This window comes from Dendropsophus ebraccatus, chromosome 2 (assembly GCF_027789765.1).
Source record: "Dendropsophus ebraccatus isolate aDenEbr1 chromosome 2, aDenEbr1.pat, whole genome shotgun sequence".
In the NCBI taxonomy this organism is placed as follows: Eukaryota; Metazoa; Chordata; class Amphibia; order Anura; family Hylidae; genus Dendropsophus; species Dendropsophus ebraccatus.
Genome location: NC_091455.1, coordinates 58,729,615 through 58,756,298, shown reverse-complemented (window position 1 = coordinate 58,756,298; position 26,684 = coordinate 58,729,615). Strand labels below are relative to the sequence as shown.

At 40.3% G+C, this 26,684-nt stretch overlaps 1 protein-coding gene across 1 annotated transcript in view; it reads left to right on the top strand.

Moving 5' to 3' along the window:
- Positions 1–26,684, top strand: part of SNTG1 (syntrophin gamma 1) — a 397,146-nt gene that overhangs the window by 287,881 nt on the left and 82,581 nt on the right. Inside the window, exons 7-9 of the mRNA XM_069960047.1 lie at positions 17,071–17,128; positions 22,180–22,223; positions 22,306–22,347. Of these exons, the coding sequence (XP_069816148.1) occupies positions 17,071–17,128; positions 22,180–22,223; positions 22,306–22,347 (144 nt within the window). The remainder of the gene's footprint in view (positions 1–17,070; positions 17,129–22,179; positions 22,224–22,305; positions 22,348–26,684) is intronic.

The following is a 26,684-nucleotide window of genomic DNA, read 5'->3' as shown; positions in this document are numbered from 1 at the left end:
GCAGTACAAAAAAGCAGGATCATTATCAGAATATATGTTGGAAAACTGGCACAACATTAATCCCAAGGCTACAGTTACCCTATTCAAAGATGCGTTCAGTTTTCCTTTCACAAACAGTAATGCAATGTGCGTGTGAAATATGTGTTAAAAACAACAATAAACTATGTGAAGCTCAAACACCTAAGGTTACCTCTCCGCCAGAGTCATTAATAAATGTGTCCTTAAAGTACAGTGGGTATAAATTAAAATATGAATAAAACATTAGATCAGTATAATGAAAGTAGTTCCACATACTGTATATTAACTTGCAATGTAACATAAATAAAATGCTGTGTATATTACAGCCTGAAAATACTTGGTAGTATTTCTACAGGGTAGACGACAATTGTGAATATACACTTAGGTTGTGTTCACACTGTAAAATAAAAGTAAAATATGTTCGGAATTTTGAGATAAAAATACTGTAATTATTTTCAATATAATAATCCGCTCTATTAAAGTCAATGGGTAATTAGCCAACAGTGCACACACACCATATAGAATAACGACAATACAAATAATGAACATGCTCATTACTTTCGACCTAATCTAGCAAAATATGGCCACTCGTTTCATCCGTTCACACAGTTTTATTTTCACCTAAGATTACAGTGACATTTTGCGTTTTTTTTTTTTTTTTTAGTGTGAACAACGTCTTTTTGGACAGATATAATTTTGAAGCAGTAATTTGCATAAGGCTATGTTCACACAACGTTATTTTTTAGTAAAGAACAAATTGCAATGGAATCAGCGTCCGTTCTTAACTACAGGAGCGGCATTGCATTGAAATCACCGCAATGCTGTCCACTGTATGCACGCATTCTTTAGAATGGGCGTTAAAATAATGCACCTGCCTAGTATTTCCGGACGCTGACCAGCGACCACACTTTACATTAAAGTGAATGGCTAATTGATCACCAAGAGGGCTGCTCTAGTTCCTGTTACACCAGCCTCCCCCTCCCCTGCCTTGTCAGATGACTCAGCTTGCTCAGCTCCCATTGGCTGAGCAACTGCAAGCCATCTGAGTCTATGTCACTTGCTTATCTTCCCTAGTGACATGACTCATTCACTCAGCAGCAGGAGAGAGTATGAGGGGAGGGGGGAGCTGCCTATGTGTCGGGAGTCTGTCACGAGAGAAGACAAGCAAGTGACATGACTCAGATGGCTTGCAGTTGCTCAGCCAATGGGAGCTGAGCAAGATGAGTCACCTGACAATGCAGGGGAGGAGTAGGCTGGTGAAACAGGAGCTAGAGCAGCCCTCCTGCTGATGACTCATCGTCACAAGAAGGAGCTGAGAGAAGAGCCTGGTGACGACAGTAATTAGGTATGTGTAAGTTTAGTGCACTTCCTGGTGGGGGGTGGAGGGGGGAAAAGACAGGGAAGGGAAGCAGATAGGTGATTGAAGCATATTACAGAGTTATATAACTTTGTAATGTGCTTCAATTACTGGGAAAAAGTTTTTCATGGGAGTTAACAACGTTAACAACTTTAACAACGTCCGTTGCTATATAATGGGCGCTGTTAAACGTAGTCTGAACATAGCCTAACTTTGCTTTAAAATTATGGCTGTTTGAAAAGACAGCTGAAATATGAAGACATTGTATGAACATTGCCTTATATTGGTAGGATTTATGTGGGGTTTTTTTTGTGTTTTTTTAAGCTAGACTATATTCACCTAAGATAAAGTGTTATCCAAGTCAATAATTGAAGTTACATAAACTTCATCCTATTCAGCAGCTTATGGCTTTTTGGCTTCCTATAGCTATTGCAAGTAAGCCAGTCAGGTTCACAAAGTAAAATTCCATTTTATTATGAAACCTTTAAAATTTAGCAAAATTGAACTGTGACAAGCCACAAGAAAAAAGATTGACACAAAACGTATTTGCAGAAATGTCCCAGGTATGTTTTTTAAAATGATTCATGGTAAGAGGTATTTTATTGTGTGACTATTGGATTATTTGTTCAACGTATAAACTAGTTACCATGTGGAAGGTCCCACCAAGGGAGCCATGGAGACTTTCAAGTGGTGAATCAGACAAACTTAATAAATGTTGAAGGTGGAAATATCTCTTAAGGCTATGTTCACACAGCGTAAAATTTATACGGAAAACTCCGGCCTTAGTTTTCATTTAAAACAATGGCCTTAGTTTTCTGGTGCTGCACTGAATGTAGCTGCCAATGCAACACACAGCATGCTCCACAGCCGTTGTTCACTGTAGGAAAAATTAACTTGTCACTGCAAACAACGGCAGTGTCAAACAGCGGCCACTGTTTTATATAGTGTGAACATAACCTAAAGGTATTCCACCAGCCCAGGGGCTGGCTGGCAAATTTTAGCCTGGGGGGCAAGCACACAGCACTGGCCCATGAGTAGCAGGCTAGCGGCCACTCTGGCCCTTACCTATTATAACCCTCCACACATCAGTGCGGCAAAGGTAGATGCCACACAGCACCATCCTTACCTCAATAAACTCCCCATCTGTATTGCTCCACACTGTAACGGGGACCATTTTATGCCCCACGTAGGATTTAGACCCAGGCTTCCTCTATGCCCTGATATAACAGAAAGCTCTCCCCCATCTGTACCCTCATAAAGTAGATAAGCCCCCTCCCCCGCACCGTCATATATAGAGAAGAGACCCTCTCTGTTCCCCCATATAATAGTATCTCCTTATAAAAGTTCAGCCCCCTCTGTGCCCCCTTGAATGTGCAGAAATATGCAGCAAATGGTGGATTTTTTGACAGGTTTAAAGTCCCCCATAAGCTGACAATTTCGCTGCTGGTCATGTAATATGGCACGATGTCTGATTAGGCAGAGAATGGCTCTGTGTTATAGGACAAATATGGTGTCAGGAGGATTATCCTCTAGTAAATCACTGACTTATGGCAGTGCTCCCCAATCTGTGGGCCCCCAGCTGTAGCAAAACGAAAACTCCCACTCTGACCTCACAACTGCAACTACAACTCCCACCCTGACCTCACAGCTGCAACTACAACTCCCACCCTGACATCACAGCCGCAACTACAATTCCCACCCTTACCTCATAGTTGCAACTACAACTCCCATCCTGACCTCACCGCTGCAACTACAACTCCCATCCTGACCTCACCGCTGCAACTACAACTCCAATCCTGACCTCACAGCTGGACCTACAACTCCCATCCTGACCTCATAGCTGCAGCGACAACTCCCATCCTGACTTCACAGCTGCAACTACAACTTCCACCCTGACCTCACAGCTGGACCTACAACTCCCCCTCGACCTCAGAGCTGCAACTAGAACTCCCATCCTGATGTCATAGCTGGAACTACAACTCCCACCATGACCACACAGATGGAATTACAACATTACAACTTCTATCATGGTCTGACAGCTGAAGGCTACCACACTACAACTCCCATCCTGGTCTGAGAGCTGGAGGCTACCACACTACAACTCCTATCCTGGTCTGACAGCTGGAGGCTACCACATTACAACTCCCATCCTGGTCTGACCGCTGGAGGCTACCACACTACAACTCCCATCCCTGTGTGACAGCTGGAGGCTACCACACTACAACACCCACCCTGGTGTGACAGTTGGATGCTACCACACTAAAACTCCCATCCTTGCCTGACAGCTGGAGGCTACCACACTACAACTCCCATCCTTGTTTGACAGCTGGAGGCTACCACACTACAACTCCCATCCCTGTCTGACAGCTGGAGGCTACCACACTACAACTCCTATCCTGGTCTGACAGCTGGAGGCTACCACACTACAACTCCCATCCTGGTCTGACAGCTGGAGGCTACCACACTGCAACTTCCATCCTTGTCTGACAGCTGGAGGCTACAACACTACAACTCCCATCCTGGTCTGACAGCTGGAGGATACCACACTACAACTCCCATCCTGGTCTGACAGCTGGAGGCTACCACACTACAACTCCCATCCCTGTGTGACAGCTGGAGGCTACCACACTACAACTCCCATCCTGGTCTGACAGCTGGAGGCTACCACACTACAACTCCCATCCGGGTCTGACAGCTGGAGGCTACCACACTACAACTCCCACCTTTGCCTGACAGCTGGAGGCTACCACACTACAACTCCCATCCTGGTCTGACAGCTGGAGGCTACCACACTACAACTCCCATCATTGTCTGACAGCTGGAGGCTACCACACTACAACTCCCATCCTGGTCTGACAGCTGGAGGCTACCACACTACAACTCCCATCCTGGTCTGACAGCTGGAGGCTACCAAACCACAACTCCTATCCTGGTCTGACAGCTGGAGGCTACCACACTACAACTCCCATCCTTGCCTGACAGCTGGAGGCTACCACACTACAACTCCCATCCTGGTCTGACAGCTGGAGGCTACCACACTACAACTTCCATCATTGTCTGACAGCTGGAGGCTACCACACTACAACTCCAATCATTGTCTGACAGCTGGAGGCTACCACACTACAACTCCCATCCTGGTCTGACAGCTGGAGGCTACCACACTACAACTCCCATCCTGGTCTGACAGCTGGAGGCTACTACATTACAACTCCTATCCTGGTCTGACAGCTGGAGGCTACCACACTACAACTCCCATCCAGGTCTGACAGCTGGAGGCTACCACACTACAACTCCCATCCCTGTCTTACAGCTGGAGGCTACCACACTACAACTCCCATCCCTGTCTTACAGCTGGAGGCTACCACACTACAACTCCCATCTTGGTCTGACAGCTGGAGGTTACCAGAGCATGATGAGGGTGATAGTTGTAAAGCAGCCTTAGATGAGCAGGTTGGTTAGGCTTTAGGGCCTGCCTGCCATAGCTGTCAGGCAGGTCAGTGTTGTAGAGCCACTGACCTGCCTGACCTCCTCCTCCAGTATCTCTCCATCTCCCTGATACCTCACCAGTCCATGGGGGTCCTTGGAGCAGCAGCAGTGCCCAGTGTGGTTGGTGGAGGGACCACAGCTGACCTCTGCTCTGTGCACGGAAGGTCCTGGCAGATAATGCACAGCCTGTGTGATCTCCTGGGTGCTGTGCAGACTCAGTGCTGGCGGCCATACATCTTCCTGTATAGTCTTATGGCCCCATAACAATCTGTGCAGCCACAGGAAGTCTGCCCCGGCATCATTGTCAAGGAGGTCCTGTCAGAACGTACAGGCCATCCTCCTCCTGTAGGTCCTGTCAGTAACAGGCTCTTCTATATACAGAGCAGGCTGCCTGTGCCTGCAGCTCAGAGATCCAGCGGCCGTGTCCCCTGAGTGGGGGGAGTGGTGCCTGGCCTTGGGGCATGTGATTCCCAACCCCCGCCCCAGCCCGCCGCTGCACCAGCCCCAGAGCTTAGATACCTTTTTTTGCACCTGTCACTTCAGGTAGCCTTTCATTATAAGTAGTGGTCTGTGTAAGTTATACGTTATACGTATACGCTGCACATTGCGTTGTGTGAACAGCTGATGTTGACAGGCACATTATTCTAATGCCCGTTCTAAAGACCGGGCGTTAGAATAACGATGTGAGAACACAGCGGGCGGCATTGCATTAACTTCAATGCAATGCCGCCCCTGCAGTAAAGAACGGGCGCTGAGACAATTGCAATCAGCGTCCGTTCTTTACTTAAAAAGAACGTTGTGTGAACATAGCTAAATGAAGGAATTCTGTCTCTGTATTACAGCACACTCTTAATATCAGCAGTTGTAGCAGCTTTCTGCTATCTGACATCAATATCTGACCTCTCCTATCTGTTATACGGCACTGCTATACATCTTCTCACTGTTACTCAAACAATAACATATTGTAAACAAGTGGAAACCCTATTCCTGACTTCGCTGTAGGAGACTTTGATATCTAGGTATCCCCTCTACAAAAATACACATACACTACTGAAAGAGGAGGAGAAGCCACGGTCTACAAATAAATACACATTTGTGACATCATTCCAATAGGCTTCAGCCTATAAATACGGACAGATTACTGTGACATGCATACAAAAGAGTCCATCACCAGAATAGTATGCAGCCTTGAAATGTAATCAGCGTTATGGCATCAATCCAATACAGACGAGTCTATAAATATATACACACATTTGGGATATCACAATGGAGCACTTAAATAGAGCATAATAATAGAAGCACAATAGTTTAAACTGTATCGTTTTGTAGAACAGTAGAGTGTTCTTTATCGATACACAGCTAGCCCTGTTAAGGGGCAGCTATGAATGTTATGCTGCAAATGCACAGTACAAACAGGATACAGGCCTATTTAAACTAGCTCTATACTAATTTTATAGGTGTCCCATTGAGGGGGGGGGGGGGGGGCAGGGTTGGGAGAGTTTAAGAAAGAAAAATAGTTTTTATGTTTGTTAATTTTTTGGATGATCTTATAAACTAGATGGTTGTTTTGGTATAAAAATAGAGAGTTTTCAATAAAAAATAAATAAATATATATATATATATATATATATATATATATATATATATATATATATATATATATATATATATATATATATATCAGGTATTTCTTCACTGATTTGCCTAGATGTTGCTCCTGAGCCTGAACGTGGACTGCCTTGACCTAGATTTTCTGATTACTCTTGACATTCTTTACTGTATCACATTGTGACCCTGCTTGATCTCTTTTATCCAACTTCTGACATGTTTGATTGAGCTTACATCCGTTCCACTATACTGAATTCTAGTTCTATACGACCTCTGTGACCTGACATTTGGTTTCTATAATTATACTCATATTTATTCCACTGTACAACAACCCCAGTTTTGCCTGACCTCTGTTACCTCCGTTACCTGTCCTTGATCTGTCTGACTACACTGATGTATATTTGACCTTCTATTTGACTATTGACTATTGACTTCTATTCTATTTGACTTTTTATTGCCATTGTCCAGGGCAAGCGTGCTTTCAACCTACAGTATGTCTGTTTATTCCAGTATTATCTTCGCTAGACCTTATGCAGGAAAACAAAGGACAACTTTAAGGAGAAGTCCGACCACTATAAAAAAAAAAAAAGGCAGCAGGGGGAATGTAATAGCCAGTCCTAATTTACCTCTCTCCATGCCCGCAATGACTCGGGACCCCGCCTCCGTCACTGACTGGCTGAGCGGACCTGAGAGTTTGACTGAGAGTTTAAGGGCACTTTGGAAGTCAGAGGTATACAGAAATAGTCTTTGACTTGGGGTATTGGTAGAAGAAGACTTTTGGTAGTTAAAAACAGGTTGACTGATTGAGGGGCACTGTCTAGTAAATATTTAAGTATCTTACTATTGTCAAGGGTCTTTACAGCTTTTTGGGGCTGCAGTGTTGTAGAGAGAGAACCAATATTCATGGAGAATACGTTTGTCACACAGCACTAGAGAGGAGCATGCAGGAGTACTTGGCACCAACATGGAAGCTACACGTCCTGGCATCAGCCAGAAACAGTATTTGTGGGAGCAGGGAGAATTGCTGCGGATCCAGTACCATTCACCCCTATGATAGCACATATTCGCAGGGGGATTAACATCCCACTGTGAATATGTGCTTAAACCCCTCGATGTCCACAGCCCCGCCACCACATTAGCCCATCCTCAGCCGCATCCCCCATCTCCGGCCCCATGCCCCCATCCCCGGCTGCATCCTGCAGACCGCTGCCGAGAGCATAAAGTACCTGCTCGGCAGCGCGGCTGCAGTGAGGCCCGCTAATTAGCCAGGAGCCTTACTGCAGGCGCGTCGGCGAGCAGGTACTTTATGCTCTCGGCGGCGGGCTGCAGGATGCGGCGGGGGATAGGGGATGCGGGCTGCTGGATGCGGCTGGGGATGAGGGATGCGGCGGCGGGGCTGCGGACAGCGAGGGGTTAAAGCACATATTCACAGCGGGATGTTAATCCCGCTGCGAATATGTGCTATCATAGGGGTGAATGGTACCGGATCCGCAGCGGTTCTCGCTTCGAATCCGCAGAAGTGAGATCCGCTGTGGATCCGTTAGGTGTGAAGGCACCCGAACACTGGAACTGACAAACTCAGAAGAACCACTAGGCCAACTCTAACCACCCTTTTATGCAAAAGTGTGCATGCTCCCATTGGTGGAGGAAGGCCTGAGGTAACTTGTGAGCTGATTTGCTCAAGGGAGTGAAGAGACTGAGCTTGGGCCCTGATAGGCTAAGAGAGTGAATGGCGCATGGAGTTCATAAGAGCTTCAAAGGTTTCCACTTAAATCCTTTTCCACTTCTTCATAGCCACATCACAGAGCTGGTGGATGGTAGAGACCTTGCAATCCTCCACCTTTTGTTTGAGGATGCCCCTCAGATGCTTAATAGGGGTTACGTCTCAAGACATGCATGGCTAGTTCAGTACCCTTACCCTCAGTTTCTTGAGGTGTGTATGGGGCTGTTTTCATGTTGGACTACTGCCTTGTGGCATCATTTCTGAAGAGAGGAGACCAGGCCATGCTTCAGTATGTCACAGTACATGTTGCCATTTATTGTTCTCTTGAATAAACTGTCGCTCCCCATAGCACTATGACACTCTCACCAACATGCTGGACTGTATGCAAGACACATTTGTCTTTGTACTCCTCACCTGGTTACCACCACATACGATTCTCACCATCTGAACCAAACAAGTTTATCTTCATCTCATTAGACCACAGGGCATGGCTCCAGTAATCCATGGCCTTAGCCTGCTTGTCTTTAGAAAACTATTTGCAGGCTTTCTTGTGCATTATCTTTAGAAGAAGCTCAGTTTTAGGGTGTTGGCAACTTTCCTTATAGCCTAGGTCATTTTTGTGTAGAGCAGTTCTTTTTTTTTAGATCCTCAAGGAGTTATTTGCCACGAGGCGCCTTTTTGAACCTGTAATGTCCAAAATAGGAAAGTTCCTGTCATGGACAGGGGTGGAAGCAGAATGTGTGAGACTGAAAAAATTACAACACTTCCTGCAGGACATACAGCAGCTGATAAGTACTGGAATGCTTGAGATTTTTAAATAGAAGTGATTAATGCTACGTTTACATGGAGCGATAATTCGCCCAATCGATCGTTTAACGATTTTGAAGCAACGATTTGGTTTTTATAACGATCAGCGTTTAGTCGAATAAATCGTTAGAAAAATCGTTTGAAAATTCATAAGAAAAATCGTTATTGCGATCGTTTTTAAGGTTGCTTAAGCCCATCTTTTACATAGGGTAAATCGGTGAATCGGTGAAAGACAGTTTACACGAAGCGATCTGCAATCGACGAACGATGATTTAAGAACATGTTGAAAGATCAAAATGAACGATTTCTCGCTCGTCGTTTGATCATTTGCTGTGTTTACACAGAACTATTATCGCTCAAATGCGATCGTTTATGCGAAAATTCGAACAATAATCGTTCCGTGTAAACACAGCATAACAAATCAGTATGACTTTCGGACCTAAGTTGATTTAAAAAAAAAAAAAACTACATATCACCTCTTTAATAATAATAATAATAATAATAATAATAATAATAATAATAATAATAATAATATTTTTTATTTATATAGCACCAACAGATTCCGCAGCACTCTACAATTCTGGGGGTACAAACATAGACAGAAATCAGACATTACAGAGATATACATATAGTTATCCATACAAGAGGAGTGAGGTCCCTGCTCGCATGCATGAGCTTACATACTATCAGGAGAGGGTGCGAGACAAAATGGCAGAGGGGCAAAGTGCATCATTGTTCTTCTGGTCCGGCCATCTATATAAATAAGGCAGTGCAGGTAAGGGGGGGGGTGAACTTGTCACCAGCCAATGCCTGCATGCACAGGTCTAAGTGCTTAAATGCTTGGTGTGTGTGTGTGTGTGTGTGTGTGGTGGAGGTGTGTGTGTGTGTATGGGGGGTGGGTGGGTTTTAGGGTAGCAGTCAAAAATTAGGGAACCTGGTAAGCCTGCTGGAACAGATGTGTTTTGAGGGGCAGTTTGAAGCTTTGTGTATTGGTGGTGAGTCTGACAGTCTTGGGTAATGCATTCCATAGAACTGGTGCAGCTCGGGTGAAGTCCTGGAGACGTGAGTGAGAGGTGCGGATTAAGGTGGATGTTAGCCTTAAGTCATTAGAGGAGCGTAAGGCACGGGTAGGGCGGTAGACAGAGATGAGGGAGGAGATGTATGGAGGTGCAGCACTGTGGAGAGCCTTGTGGGTGAGCAGGACGACTTTGTATTGTATCCTGTGTTTAATAGGGAGCCAATGTAGTGACTGGCACAGGGGGGAGGCATCAGTATAGCGGCTGGACATGGAGATGAGCCTGGCCGCTGTATTAAGAATGGACTGGAGAGAGGAAAGTTTAGAGGAAGGAAGGCCGATTAGTAAGGAATTGCAGTAGTCTAGACGGGAATGAATAAGAGCGACAATGAGAGTTTTAGCAGATTCGACAGGAAGGAAGGGACAGATTTTAGAGATGTTTTTTAGATGCAGATTACAGGAACGTGAAAGAGATTTAATATGAGGAGTGAAGGACAGATCCGAGTCAAATATAACCCCAAGGTAGCGGGCTTGTTGTGTAGGGGTTATGGTTGCACCACAGACAGAAATAGAGATGTCAGGTGGGGGGTGTTTAGCAGAGGGAGGGAAGACAAGAAGCTCAGTCTTAGCAAGGTTGAGTTTTAGGAATAGGGAGGACATAGCGTTAGAGACGGCAGACAGACAGTTACTGGTGTTCTGTAGAAGAGCGGGGGTGATATCACGGGAGGAGGTATATAGCTGGGTATCATCAGCATAGAGATGGTACTGAAAACCAAACTTGCTGATGATTTGCCCAATGGGTAAAGTGTAAAGTGAGAAAAGGAGAGGGCCCAGGACTGATCCCTGAGGAACCCCAACTGTAAGGGGGAGAGAAGATGACGTGGAGCCAGAAAGTGATACACTAAAGGAGCGGTCGGAGAGATAGGAGGAAAACCAGGAAAGAGCAGAGTCCTTGAGGCCAATAGAGCGGAGCGTGGAGAGGAGGAGCTGGTGGTCTACAGTGTCAAAAGCTGCAGATAGATTCAGGAGAATGAGCAGAGAATGGTCACCTTTAGATTTGGCGGAGAGGAGATCATTAGAAACTTTAGTAAGGGCAGTTTCTGTAGAGTGGTGAGGACGGAAACCGGACTGAAGGGGGTCAAGGAGAGAGTTGTCAGAGAGGTAACGGGTTAGGCGGGAATAGACCAAACGTTCCAAGAGTTTAGAGATAAAAGGGAGATTAGAGACAGGTCGATAGTTGGCAGCACGGGAGGGGTCTAGAGAGGGTTTTTTCAGTAACAGAGTGATGACGGAGTGTTTGAAAGTCAAGATGCCAGAGGAGAGGGAGAGGTTAAAGATTTTAGTAAGGTAAGTAGTGACAACAGGAGGGAGAGACTAGACAAGGTGTGAGGGAATAGGGTCACTAGGGCAGGTGGTGGGGCGAGAGGAGGAGAGGAGTCTGGAGACTTCCTCCTCTGTCACTGGCTCTTTAACCCCTAGGGCGTTTAAAGCACCCCCTTTCCCATTATATAAATAAAACATAAAAATAAATAAACAAATAAACATATAATATACCGTAGCGTGCGTAATTGTCCGATCTATTAAAATATAACAAGCGTCATTGCGAACCATATTGCGTTACCATATTGCATTCTTTTTACGATTTCACCAATTTATATCTTCAAAAATAAAAATTTTGGGGTTCTATCATACAAGTTATGGCCATTACAAAGTACAACTATTCCTGTAAAAAACAAGCCCTCTCATGGCCTTGTAGATAGAAAACTGAAAGTGCTAGAGCTCTTAGAAGGGGAGGAGGGAAAAACGAAAACGCAAAAATGAAACTTTGCGTGGTCCACTGGGTCATTTTGGCCTGGTCCTCAAATGGTTAAATATTTCTAATTAAAGAATAAATACTATGATGTGGCTGTCTTGTGTATAATATATATTACAAGAGATAGGTTTAACATTAAACATGTAGACAATGGATCATCCATCTATTAATAAAGGCAAAGTTCAGCAAAAAAAAAAAAAAAATTTTTTAAAATCATCTGGTGCCAGAAATTTGTTGCTTACTTCTAATAAAAATCTCCAGTCTTCCAGTACTTATCAGCTGCTTTATATCTTGCAGGAAGTGGTGTGTTCTTTCCAGTGTGACACAGTGATCTCTTATGCCACCTCTGTCTATGGCTATGTTCACACGTTTTTTTCAGCTCCGTTTAAAATTACGTGCGTTATTTTGAGTCTAAAATAACGGACGTTTTTCAAAGCCTGCAATGACGGGTGTTTGCACATTATCTTAGTCTGGGGTTACTAATTGGCCTTTGGTTGTGGCTTAATTGAAAAATCCATTGAATTTAATAGTAAAAACAGAGGAAGAACGGTGACAAAAGAAGAACTCTGTGTGAACAACTAATAAAAAACGTCCGCTATTTGCAAAAAAGTCTGATAATAATGTTCATGTTCATTATTTTGACGTCCGCGACAAAAACGTCCGTTTTTCAATGCATTGTGTGCATAGGACGTCTGTCTTCCCATTGACTTCAATGCAATTGCATTGAAGTCAGATAAATAGCTGCAAAAACGGACATTTTTTAAATAGCGAAAACAGACGTTTTTTCTCCATTTTTGACGTTGTGTGAACATAGCCTATGACAGGAACTGTCTAGAGCAGTAGCAAATCCCCATAGCAAACCTCTCCTGCTCTCCAGACTGGAAATAATACCCCTTTTTGCAGGATATAAAGCAGCTGATAAGTACTGGAAGACTTGAGAGTTTTTAGAAGTAAATTACACATTTCTGGCACCAGAAGATGATGATGATGATTATTATTTATATATATATATATATATATATATATATATATATATATTTTTTTTTTTTTTTTTTTTTTTTTTGCTGAACTACCCTTAAAAGCTATTTAAAGGGTTGGTCTGTTTTCAAGTTTTGATATTAAAAATATTGTTTTGTGTGAAAAGTTGCTGTGCTGCCCTATGTGTGTCTATAGTAGCATGCTACAAACAAAGACTGTGTAGTCTGCTCCTGCGTTCTTGCATTTCTTCTGACTCCTACTGCATTCTAGCCATATGCTAGTAAGAGACAGGAGACTGATAGAAAGGACTATGTCAGCAGGTTGAGAGTACTTAGTCTTTGCATTGTGTTTAAATAGTAGTTGGTTATGAATGTCGACCTTGCCTGTAAATAGTCACTTAGATCTATTGCATAGCAAGGATGCTGCTATTCTAGAGTACCTTAGAGGAAATGTAATCTATGTTCTGAGAAAAGAATGATGGAAGGTGTGTGGGATTCATATAGATAATATACAGGAGCTGGGGAACGTTTTTGACCTTGACATTTAGTAAATAGAACAGCGTGATCTAACCTTGTAGAAATTCCAGCTTCTGTCATAATGTAATTCCTATGTATTTTAATCCTAGTTCAACCAGCATGGGATTTATGCAAAAAAAAAGATATAATATTCTATGTGACATAGGCAGAACTAGAAAGACACAAGCTAGAACTATGAGTAAAAAAAAAAAAAAATTGAGGCTTTTATAGAGATTATAAACATGTACTATGTTTGTTCTTTGAGCTATCTTTATCTTGTGTTTAACAGCTGCTCCTTAGGCATACCTGTAATATGCACTCCAGATCTTGGCTCCGACTGCATTAAAACATTGACTGTCAGTTTCAGTGTTTCTTTTTCATGACTTTAAGTATAGTTTTATAAATCCTGTCATTGGCATCCTGACTGTGAGAATAATGGAGTGACTACTAATGTATAAGCGAGCACTTAAATGCTCAAGTGCTTATTATTCGAGTTTCAGTGCTCGAGAGCTCTACTTGAGTAATGAACCCCATTGAAATTAATGGGAGAGTCAAGCATTTAGTCATTGCCCCATGTTCGGCATATATTTTGTTCCTTCAAGGGAGTTCTAATGTGTCTTGTAGAAACCTATTTTTTTCCATTTTAATTTTTGTATATTTCATCCCTTAAATGGAACAGAAGAGGAGGTGTCAGTCTATTATGAAGTGGCCGCTTTAAAACCAAAACAAAAAATTAGGCGCAAAGCAGAAAATATCTCAGGTCAAAATCACATCAAACTAAACTAAAAAAAAAAAACAGCTGTATAGGAAAATATTTATTTGATCAAGTTTTAAAGAAACTTACAAAACAAACAACAAACATATATAATGGGAGCCTGGTAACTGGGTTTATACATTGGTAGATGGGTTTATTACATTGTAAAGCTAAGAATACTTTTGGCATCTGTTTTCTATCTTTTCCACCACATCCATGCACCACATTAAATACTGATATGCTGCACATTCTTTCGTACTGATTAAAACGAAAACGGTGCTATTCTTTATGGACCTCATTCTATGGTTATTTTATCTCACAGATAAAATATTCTATTCTAACGTAGCTACAACATTGTTAGATGAAATATGTGGTGTTCTTGTAACAGTGTTGATGATAAAGGTAGCGCCATGCTTATGTAAGTGTCCTCAGGGTCAAGAATATGCATTCTATAGATATTGTCAATACAGCTGCTATAGGGACCAAAAAAATGAAGGTCAGCCCTTCACTTTATCATAGCATATTTGAGTGACAAAGGGATTAAGAGAAGGCAGAGGATGGAAGATCTAGTCCTTCAAGTCCTTCCTGCAATATACATTTCATTATTCTTCCACTAGAAGGAAACTGTAATGAGCACATGTACATTAATTATGAAAGTCGTGGTATGAAATAGTTTTTTCAGCTATAATTTACAATATTTCTATTACAATATTTCAATACAATCTTAACTATGTATTTAATATCTAAACAATCTTTACTATAACCAAACATTTAGCTGTTACTATGTTTTACACTACTTTACTTATAGGCTATATTTGACCTGAGTCTTCCCCTCAGTAACTGATTCCCTTATTAATTGCTACAAAATACACTGTCAGTCTTCTTATTTGTTTTGTTACCCAGACCGTTTCTGCCTGGTCAATTTTCTTATCACTTTATCCCTTTATACTTGTATATCATTACTTTTCAATTATTGTATTTCTTTAAATCATGCTCTTGAGGATTTAAATCTTTGCTCTGACTGCCTAAGAAGCAATGAAGCATTCACTGCCAATTGTAGACAGTTTGAAGTTATAGTACATAGTCTATTTATTTATTTTATTTGTTGTTTCTTCTTATTTTATTATGTTTTAAAATATATTTTTTTCTTAAATGGGAAAACAATTTGACATAGTTTTAGTAATTATACAAATTTAAGACTTAGGTTCAATTTACATTTTAGAGTTTCAAATGAGTTGAATATGGTTAAAAAACAACATATACTCATCAATTTCAACCAAGGAGAGATAATAGTTGACAGGAAAGGGAATGGGTGGATAAAGGGGTATGTGGGCAATCATAGACAAGAATTCTATACTTTTACATACACTAATAATGTTTTGCTCTTAGAAGCCCATTTTAAAGCCCTGTACTTGTTTTTGCTGTTACCATCTCCTGTAGTAGACTGTCCCACAGATTGCCTGAAATAGATTTTTATCATACTTTTTAGTTTGATCCATTTGTATGCTTAAATAAGTTGATTATCTCTTCCATCAACGTCTCTTTTCAAGACTAAACAAGTTTAATTATTAATAATGCCCCATAAATATGAAGCCACGCCCCTTTTTAGGTTAGCTACATGTTTTTGTACCCTTTCCATCTCCAGGGTATCCTTACTATGAACCTGTGCCCAGAACTGAACAGCATGCTCCAGATGAGGCTGCACCAAAGCTTTATGAAGCAATAGTATTATGTCCCTAAATAATATCTAAATGAATACCTAAACACTCAGTCTGTCCAAGTCAGCTTGTAATTAGTGATAAGTCAACCGAAGCTTACAAACCAAAATTTGTGACAAACTTTGCAAAAACTTTGGTCTGTTACAGCTCGAAACTGAAAACACACAAGTTAGTACACATAGAAAACAAAAAAGAGCCTATACTTACCTGTGTGCTCTCCCTCCTGTGCCCTCCACTGATCTCAGCTGTCTCCACGTTCTGACTGGGGCTTGAGTGATAGCCCGCTCAGCCAATCACTGGCCGCAGCACTGTCTGTCAGTCAGTGCTTGGCTCAGAAGTGAGCGCCAGCTCAGTCAATCACTGACTGAGATGAGACAGCACTACAAACATTGATTAGCTAAGGGGGCTTATCACTCTTGTCTCAGTTAGGAAGTGGAGGTGGCTGTAATCAGCGGAGGAGCAGAAACAGGTAAGTATTGATGAGCAAACTTGTTGAACCACACCAAAACAGCTAAACGCCTGCAATCTTTCAGTGTTTTTGTGTGCTTCATTTAAGGTTTGCTTTGGAGGAACCTAAACTTTGCTTCAAAGTTTGGCTAATCTGCCAAAGTGAACTTTTAAAACGTTTGCCCATCTCTCGGTTCTATATTACAAAGCTGAGTGTCATCTGCAAAAATAGAAACTGCTGTTAATCTTATCCTACAGTATATGTTAATAACAACTAAGTTAAACAAAGCTGGATTCAGTACTGAGCCTTGAAATACATCACTTACACTTGAGGACATTCATTGACCACTACTCTCTTAGTTTATGTATCAGGGAAATAGAGAAATGACAATGTTAGCTTACTAAATTTGTTGTCTATATTGCTATTTATCTGCTTATTTCATACATGTAAAATCTTACTAACAACTTCATCAAAAATATAAGGTCAAACTCCAAAGTGGAAGACGAAACCACTAAGTTTCAGCAATAATGAAATAGTTATGTAACCAGTTATTAATAACCAGTGTCCTAGTGGTTTATTCTTTTGCTTAGGAGAATGCTTTAACCTATTATGTATTCATCTATTTGATTATGTATTTATACTAAAATTAGGTTCTATTATTAGTAACACGGTTTCTGTGATTTTAGTTTATATTTGTGGTGTTGTCTGTAGCTTTTCTATAGAGAGTTTGGTTGCTGTTGTTTCTTATTCCAGATTTATGTAGTCATTGTTTTTTGTTTGTTCACTTATAAACCTTTTCTATAAATATATACACTTTCTTTGTGTCATAGGGAGGATCTGAACATAATATTCCAGTTGTTATATCCAAAATATCCAAAGAGCAAAGAGGTACAGTATGTTAATATATTTATGGTAGACATTCATTCTATGGCTATGTTCACAGAATGAAGAAAAAAAAAAAAAAGAGAAAAGACGACCACCATTTTTATGGAATGATGGACGTCCAATACACAGTGTATAAAATGATGGACGTTGTCTGCACTGATGTCAAAATAATGACCATGACAATTATTTTATGTCTTTTGCAAACAGCGGACGTTATTTTTTAGTTGTTCACACATAGTTTTTCTTTTTTTAACCATTCTTTGACAGTTTTTACTTTTAAATTCAATTAACTTTTCAATTAAAGACACATCCAAAGGCCAATTAGTCCTCCTAAACTAGAATGATATACCAACAGCTGTCCTTGCACTGACGGGCGGCCAAACAGTGAAATGACGGATGTCATTTTGTCTTTTCAAAAACAGAGAGGAAAAAACATTGTGTGAACATAGCCTATGTTTGTAAATGTTGAAATGTTAAAAAGACCATCTGTCAAAATTATTAGAGGCTTGCTAAGAATTGTGGAAGGGACCGATTTGAATGGAATAATTTGCACATGGAGGAAAGGAGTTAGCACAGGAAGAGGTTTATAAAATCTTGTGCTGAGTGAAGGGGGACATGCATGCACTTTGTTCATTCTCTAAAGGGGCCATTGGAACAAGGGAATTCAGCATGCAGCTGCTTCCATGGCTTCCATATAGGGGGATCTGTTTTTAAACAGTATCCTGTGTAATCAAGTTTTATCAATAGAAACTAACTGCCCAGGCAGATATCTGCCAAGTGTATTTGCCTATTAGGTGCTGCCTAGGGCAAGCCTAAGAGAATGCAAAACAAGGACAGGCAACAATGCACCCCAATAAAATAATATTTCATTGTATTATGTGAGCCATCCCCTAATAAAGACATATACTAGAATAAAAACATTTAAAACTAAATATGTAAAGTTTATTAGGAAAAAGGTTAAACCTGAGCCAACAATTTTTTTTTCTCCGATTCTGTAACACATTATATGGTAAAATAGAGGGGTGCCAGCAAAAAATAGGACAAGGGGTTCAAAAGCAATGCATATTTCATATTGGTTAAAATCAGAGATGAGCGAACTTTTCAAAAGTTCGGTCTTACCGGACTTTCGGATTTTTTCGGATTTCATAGTTTAAAGCATCTATATAATACAGGGGTAGTGTATTTGGTTGAATTTAGGGCTCTACATGTCATTAACATCATTATCTTTTCGATATCTCAAAGTCGTTTTTTTTTTTTCGACTTCAATATTCACTATTACAGGGTCTATGCAGGAAATTCACCATTACAGGGTCTATGCAGGAAAAAGGTAAAAAATGCAGTGAAGGAGCAGCAGTAGTCATTGTAGGCCAGTGGAGGTCCAGCAGTAGTCATTGGGGCCAGTGGAGGTCCAGTAATAGTCATTTGAGGCCAGTACAGGAGCAGCAGTAGTCAACATGGAGGCCAGGCAGGAGCAGCAGTAGCCAACATGGAGGCCAGACAGGAGCAACAGTAGTCAACATGGAGGGCAGGCACGGACAGCAGTAGCCAACATGGAGGCCAGGCAGGATTAGCAGTAGCCAACATGGAGGCCAGGCAGGAGCAGCAGTAACCATCATGGAGGGCAGGAAGGAGCAGCAGGAGCCAACATGGAGGCCAGGCAGGAGCAGCAGTAGCAAACATGGAGGCCAGGCAGGATCAGCAGTAGCCAACATGGAGGCCAGGCAGGAGCAACAGTAGTCAACATGGAGGGCAGGCAGGATCAGCAGTAGCCAACATGGAGGCCAGGCAGGAGCAGCAGTAGCCAACATGGAGGCCAAGCAGGAGCAGCAGTAGCCAACATGGAGGACAGGCAGGAGCAGCAGTAGTCAACATGAATGCCAGTTAAGTCCCAGCAGTAGTTAACATGGAGGCAAGGGCAGACACAGCAGTAGTCAACCTGGACCAGGTATTTTTGTCTCTCAGGATAAGACAGATGTGATATACACACTATCAATCAGAAGGGTCCAAGTATAGAAATTTTGTATATATATAGCACTTTTTTAAGATATAATGCTTACACCTGCACCAGGTATTTTAATCTCTCAGGATAAGAAGGATGTGATATACACATTATCAGAAGTATAGGACTTGTATATCTGTACTGCACATTTTGGTTCAGTGCACCCTTTGCTGTCCTATGCCTAATCTATCTATCTTTCACCCTCTATATATTACTCTCTCAATCACTCAAGCAAGGGGGGGGAATCGGAGCAGATTTCCAAAAATCCGAATCCGATCGGACTTGGATTTTTGGGAAAATCCGAACCGGATCGCATTCTGTCCAAACCGGTTCGCTCATCTCTAGTTAAAATATAACAACCCAAAGAACAAAGTTATTTTTTTATTTATAGGCTGTGATAAATTGCATGAAAAACTCCTTTTTTTTTGTAAAAAAAAAATAAAAAGATATTTAGTCAGTGACATGTAACGAGAGAAAAAGCTATTGGAATGTAGAAAATAAAAGCTGCATCCTCAAGGAGTGAAAAGAGTTGTCTTTTTTAAACCATATGTGGCTGGTTCCAAACACCCCCAGTAGAAAGTTATCTTCTTTCAGGGAAGCCACAGCTGAACAGTGGCAGCTGTGGGGTAAATGTAGCATTACAAAGCAACTATTAGGATGAATGGCTGTACATGTACTGCATGAACAGCTCATTTCCACCAGAGTGGGGGACGCCTCTCCACAATCTGTACGTGATTAACATATATAAGTGTGTTCACGATACATCCCCTTTAATGTTGGTGGTTTAGAAGGTTAAAGGCATGTGTCTATGGACAATGAATACTTACAGCTATAGCAGTATTATTCCCTTTATTTTTCAGACGTGGCTAGGTTATTGGTATATGGCTAAAATTGCATACATGTTAAATTAATTTAACTGTTTAGCTTAGTTTGCCCATTTCTAAAAGCAAGCTTTCACGCAAAATTTGCAAGAAAAAAAAATGGCAAGGATGTTTAGTTGACTGATAAAAAAGAAAGCGGAATTCACACTATAACAATTATAACAATTATAACAACTGAAAAGGATTTGCAAAACCAAACCTGCCTGATTTCTTTAAAGCAATAATTTATTTTATCAGGGTATTGATGTAAAAGAAAGCATTGTATGTTTTAAGATGACTCAAGGATAACTGTCCCTTCATCAGGTGTTAGGGCATATAGCGGTAGTTATCCCACCAAAGTACACCAAGCCAAATAATAGAACATAATTATATATTTGGCACATATGCTTTAGGCTGGGTTCACACTACTAATATTTTAGTCAGTATTGTGGTCCTCATATTGCAACCAAAACCAGGAGTGGATTAAAAACACAGAAAGGATCTGTTCACACAATGTTGAAATTGAGTGGATGGCTGCCAGCAAATATTTGCTGTTATTTTAAAACAACAGCTGTTATATTGAAATAATGGCAGTTATTTACTGTTATATGGCGGCGATCCACTCAATTTCAGCATTGTGTGGACAGAGCCTTTCTGTGTTTTCAATCCACTCCTGGTTTTGGTTGCAATATGAGGACCACAATACTGACTGAAACATAGGTAGTGTGAACCCAGCCTCAAAGTGTACCCGTCATTTTAACTTTTTAAATCAACAGTAGATGTGAAATGAACCAAGTTTGCAATTTACATTCATAATTTTTTTAGTTATCATGGAAAAAAAGGGCACTTTCTGTTTTCTGAGTCAGAAAACAGGAATTCCTGTGTATCCAAGGCTATCTGAGCGTTCACAGAGAGAAGGCAGTCATGTGATTCATGGACACATTGAGCCGTGACTCTCTGCCGGAATTCCTCTTTTTAGTCTGTTTTTTTTTTTTCAAGCAGCACAAGTCTAAAAATCGGCCTTCAAGAGACTGGACCTTGATTTCTGGTAAGTTTAGCTTTGTTTTACAGCATGATATCAACAAAAAATAATGAATGTAAATTGCAAACTTGCTTGATTTTACATCTACTGTTGATTTAGATTTTGAAAGTAATAACGACAGTAGAATTCTTCTAATGTGCATTAATATAATCCTGGTAGATAGACCCATAATACTGTAGGAATTAACATATTTTGTACTGCCTGCAGTGTGTGTAACATGCCATAACTTAATATAGGGGCAATTAGGTTGAAAACTTTCAGGACATTCACGCTAGGTCTCTGCAGGGTCTTCATATATATCTTCCATATTGTCGGCGTACAGTAAAATGTATCCATTTATGTGGCTGAAACCCAACATGGAAATAATGAAGTTATATTCCTGGGATTACTATCCATGAAGCAGTATGTTTATTCTTTCAACGCCACAACATTGATATAATGAATGTCACTTTAGCTACATGGTGTCTGGCTAGCATATCCCACACACATTAGTTTCCACAATGGTAATTCTACTTTAGCTGGTATGTATGTAGCCAATAAGAGGAAAAGAAAGACAAATCTATAACGGTGGATTCCAATTAGTATGCCTGGAGAGCCGCAAATCTACAGATATGTAAATATATCGCATGCACACATCCTTTTCATTTACCTAAAAAAATTATTTATCCGTGTGGGTTTTTGCTTTGATGCACAAAGTACACACAGTTCTTCTAAAAGTCTAGGAGTCATTACAATGCTTTCCAGTTTCTGTGTGATGACTGGATAATGAAAAAATAAATTATTACTTGGGGAAGAATTAGAGGCAAATTGAATTATACCACAGTGGCAGATAGATGCATCCTTCTCATTGCTAATCAAGAAAATGCAATCTCTGAAATACCAAAATTACCAAGTCTGACTCTTACGACTGCCCATAGGAGACTTAAGAGGATTAATGTTTTCTTCCCAGGCCCTCTGCTTTTGGCAGCCTGGAAAATGAGTTTCTGTATCTTAGATTTGGAATTACCAGCATGGAAAATGCTTTCAAGCTTGATTTTAGACAGAGGGAACAGCTTTTTTAGTTCTTACCGATAGATTGTTAAAGATCATATTATTCATGTATTTGTCTATATTGTTTATTCATCTTTTTTTTTTCTTCTTTTCATGATTACAGCTGAGCTTTCTGGTCTTCTGTTCATCGGAGATGCTATTCTGCAAGTAAGGCATAGCTTGTGCTATACTTCCAATAGGTACCCTTCATGGCAGCCACCAATAACAGTGAATATATTTATGATTTCAGATTAATGGCATAAATGTGAGGAAGTGCAAGCATGAAGAAGTGGTAAGTGTTTAATTATAAACAATAATAATAATAATAATAATAACCTTATGTTATAGGTTAAACCTTATATTATAATATTATACCTTAAAGAAAAAAAAACAACAACTCCCCATTAAAACAAAAGTATAAAAATATTTGTTGGATTGCTTCAATGTAGAGACATAGAATAAGGCTATGTTTACACGTTTAACAGTGTCTGTTGCATACCAAAGGACACTGCCACCGGGCTGCATTAAACACGTTCGGCTGCAGGAATGCTCTTTTTTTTTACAATTGACTTGCAGGCACTGTCGGGTGTGCCTGCAAATCAATTAGCCATTCACTTTAATGTAAAGTGCGTCTGCCAATGCACTTTACATTGTGTGGACAGCGTCCAAAAATAATAGGCATGCGCGTTATTTTAACGCCATTCTAAAGAACGGGTGTTACAATACCGATGTGTGCATACAGAGGATGGCATTGCATTGACTTAAATGCAATGCCGCCCCTGCAGTAAGAAAAGATGCTGGTTCCATTGCAATTAGCGTTCGTTCTTTACTCAAAAATAGCATTGTGTGAACATAGCCTAATGGAGTATAGTTGAATATGTCTACCACAAGCTGCCATTAAAAAAAATTAAAAAAATTCAAGTATTCTTTTTTAAAACAGTTGGGACTGTGAAATACAAATGTATCCCTGCCAAATAAATGCCCTTTTGGCATGTTGAAGAGGTATTCTGACTAAATCCACTTTCTCTTATGAACAGGATAGGGAATAAGTGTGAGACTGCAGGGGTCTGACCACCCACAACCTCCGGAATAAGGCACTGACTTGCCCCCAAAGCCTCAGCTTTATTGTCCAATCATTGTCTATGGATATAGTTAGTTCATGGTCATAGTTAGCCAAGTTCATGGGGATATTTTCTTGGCAGTATTGCAATGTGGTATGGATTGTGTAAGCCTCTTTTAATCTTTTTTACTGTAATTAACAAAGGATAGTTGTGTGACTTTTTATGTGTCTGAATAGCAGGTAAACAACTAAATGAATAAAAAGGACTTGGAAGATGGCAGGGATCTAATTTTAGGCAGAAGCTTTCGAGAAAATGGGAAATCTGTTAGGTTACCTCAACAACATGGTAGCAAGAGCTCTCAAGACTGGATTGATCCATCTAAGACTAGGTTTATAACGGTGTCGGAGGCTCCATTCAGAGCATCCACTGCAGATTCTGTTCAGCACCAGTTAAGGGAGCCAGACAGACCAAGGCATGACAGATGGGGCCCAACAGACTTTAATGGTGTCTGTCATTTTGCAGGATTCTAATGGGACAAAAATACTGCTAAAGGCTATGTTCACACAACGTTTTTTTCAGCCCTGTTTAAAATGACGTCTTAAATAATGTACGTTGTTTAGCTATTTGGCCTCCCCTTACTGCAATGACTGTTGTTTGTACATTATTCTAGTTTGGGTTAACTAATTTCCCTTTGAGTGTGTCTTAATTAAAAAGTCCATTGAGTTTCATAGTAAAAACGGAGATAGAACGGTGACAAAAGAAAAACTGTGTGTGAACAACTAATAAAAAATGTCTGCTGTTTGCAAGAGACGTCCGAAAATAATGATCATGTTCATTATTTTGACGTCCGCGGTAAAAACGTCCGTTCAATGCATTGTGCGCATTGGACATCTGTCTTCCCATTGACTTGAATGCATTGCCATTGCAGTCAGTTAAATCACGGTAAAAACGTTTTTTTAAATATCAAAATTGCCAGCCTTTTCTTTATTTTTGATGTTGTGTGAACATAGCCAAATACAGAAAAAAGGACACTTACCCAAACAATAAAAAATTCATTCTATTGTTTGTCGTACTGTAACCTGTATGCACGTGTGCCATTCATTTTATTTGCGAAACATATATTCTGATATTTTTTCAGTAATAAATAGTATAACAGAGTAGAATATCCAATCCAAAAAAAAAAGAAGTATTTAGATGTTTATCTGTAAATTGTAGGCCACAAGGACACGCTTAAAGTCCCACATAACAAGCTGATATGAGTACCCAGGAGTTTATGACATCTTTGTAAAATGTAGATATGGATAAGCTGCTTTATGTTGTAATCATGAATTCATGTTGTTCTGCAAGGTTACATTTACCAAAGAAGATCCAGAGATTTTCACAAGTACTCCTGAGTAGACAAGCAATGTAATCTCTTATTCCAGGATATTTGACGATATCTATTCAAGGGACCAAGTTATATTAATTAATTTAAGTCTTTTAACATATATTCATAACACATAATTCTATTTTCATCTGATAAATACATTTTGATCCTGTGAATACCTGTCAGTGTAAGAGTAATAGGATTCTAAGATGAGTTCTCTAATTAGATTTATACAATTAAAACATCAGGAGAATTATCTGTAATGTCAACTAACAGACAGACAGATTTTGTTGAAGGGAATATTTGGAGATTATTACAATGTAAGTTTATGGCCTGCTTCATAAAAAGATACAAAGCAAAACATTTGCATTTGACTTTATATATAATACATAATATTATGTTTAACACTGTATACATTTTCTGTCATTTTTAATTTAAAAAAGCTAAAAACAAACAAAAAAAAAAAACTCCAGTCAAGTACATCAAGAACTATTTTAGTCCTTTCACCAAACAGCGCACATAAGAGGTAATTTCCATCCCCATAAGCAGGGACAGCCCCTTATGCAGCCTTTAGTCTTGAATATACTATTTCTAGTTATACTATTTCTGCAGAGATGCAATTGCAAGTTTGCATATCTAACACTTTAAAGAAACTCAAAACCGCAACCAAAGCTGAAAACATTTTCAAGACTATTAAAAACACACAATATCACTGTCCATGGATTTATCTTTTAGGCTAGGTTTACATATATCCGGTGGTCTGGCATCTTTCTTTTTGACAACAGATGCCACAACTGATGGCAAAAAAACATCAGTTGTCCTATCCTTTTTTTACATTAAACATCAAGGACATACTGCCGAACGCAGCAAGCAGCTTTGTGACGTTCGGCGGGTCCAGCTATGCAGACTAATAACACACCAGATGCTTTAAACTGTTCTATTGAAATCAATGGGAGCAGTTCAAAGATGTGTTTCCCTCTGGCGCTTTTCTACTGCACTGGAGAGAAACACTGCCGCATCACTGGATAAGTGTAAACCTCATCTTACAAACCTAAATCCCCAAAAAATTCAACCAGGCTACCAAGATCCTAAAAGAGCATGGAATTAAATGGGTCCTCCCTCCATTTAAAATTTTTAAATTAGTGCTGGGGTTGCATTGAAACAAATAAATATCCTATTCTTATCTAAACACTCTCCCCGTGAAGCCACCTGTTTTGTCTTTAAAGAGGATGTACCACCAGGTACGTTCTCTTTAACCTGACACATGGATAGAACGGCGCCGTCACACCGTCACCGCGGTTCGAAAAACGGTTCCCGAGTACGGCGCCGTTCTATGCACGGTTACCAGCCGGTGCTGAAGCACTGGAGGTAGGCCGGCCAGTCCCCAATGGGAGGGAATTCCCTCCCCTATATGACGCGGCTCCATTGATTTCGCATCATAGAGGGGAGGGAATTTCCTCCCACTGGGGACGGGCCGTCCTACCTTGAGTGCTTGAGCATCGGCCGGTAACCGTGCACGGTAACCGTGCTTCTTTTCTAAGCCCTATTAGAACACTAGAGGATTACTGATCTGACAATAATCAGCACAATAAAAAAAAGTTCCCAAAGTCTAATCTGCAAAAAATAAACATAATTGGAATTACTGCATGCTAGTACTGTATGCATGAACTCTTAAAATAAAACCTTTTTTATACCACATGATGAACACAAAGACAAAGATAGGATAAAAAGCAATAAAAAGTTCTATCTACCCTAAAATGGTAACAATAAAAACTACAGATTACATCACAAAAAGGATAGCACGCAGCACTGTAATTGAAAAATAAAAAGGTTTTAAAACATTTCTATGCAAAGCTTTTTTTTTTTTAATTATCAGTTTTTTAAGAGTAGTTAAAGAAATTAGAAAACCTATATAAATTGGGTATTGCTGTAATTTTAAAGACCTGAAAAATAAAGATAACATTTCAACTTTACTGCTTGGTAGAGATGAGAGAATCTCATTTAGGTTTGTCCGACCCTAAGTGGATATAGTGCTAGGGAGTCCTGGAAAACATAGATGCAGCCTATAGTTGGCAATCAAATGTGGAAGTTGAATGTAGCTCTAGATAGTCCTGGAAAGATGGATGTAGCCTATAGCTGGCAATCAAATGCAGAAGTTGGATGTAGCCCTATGGAGTCATAGAAAACATGAATTCAGTTGTC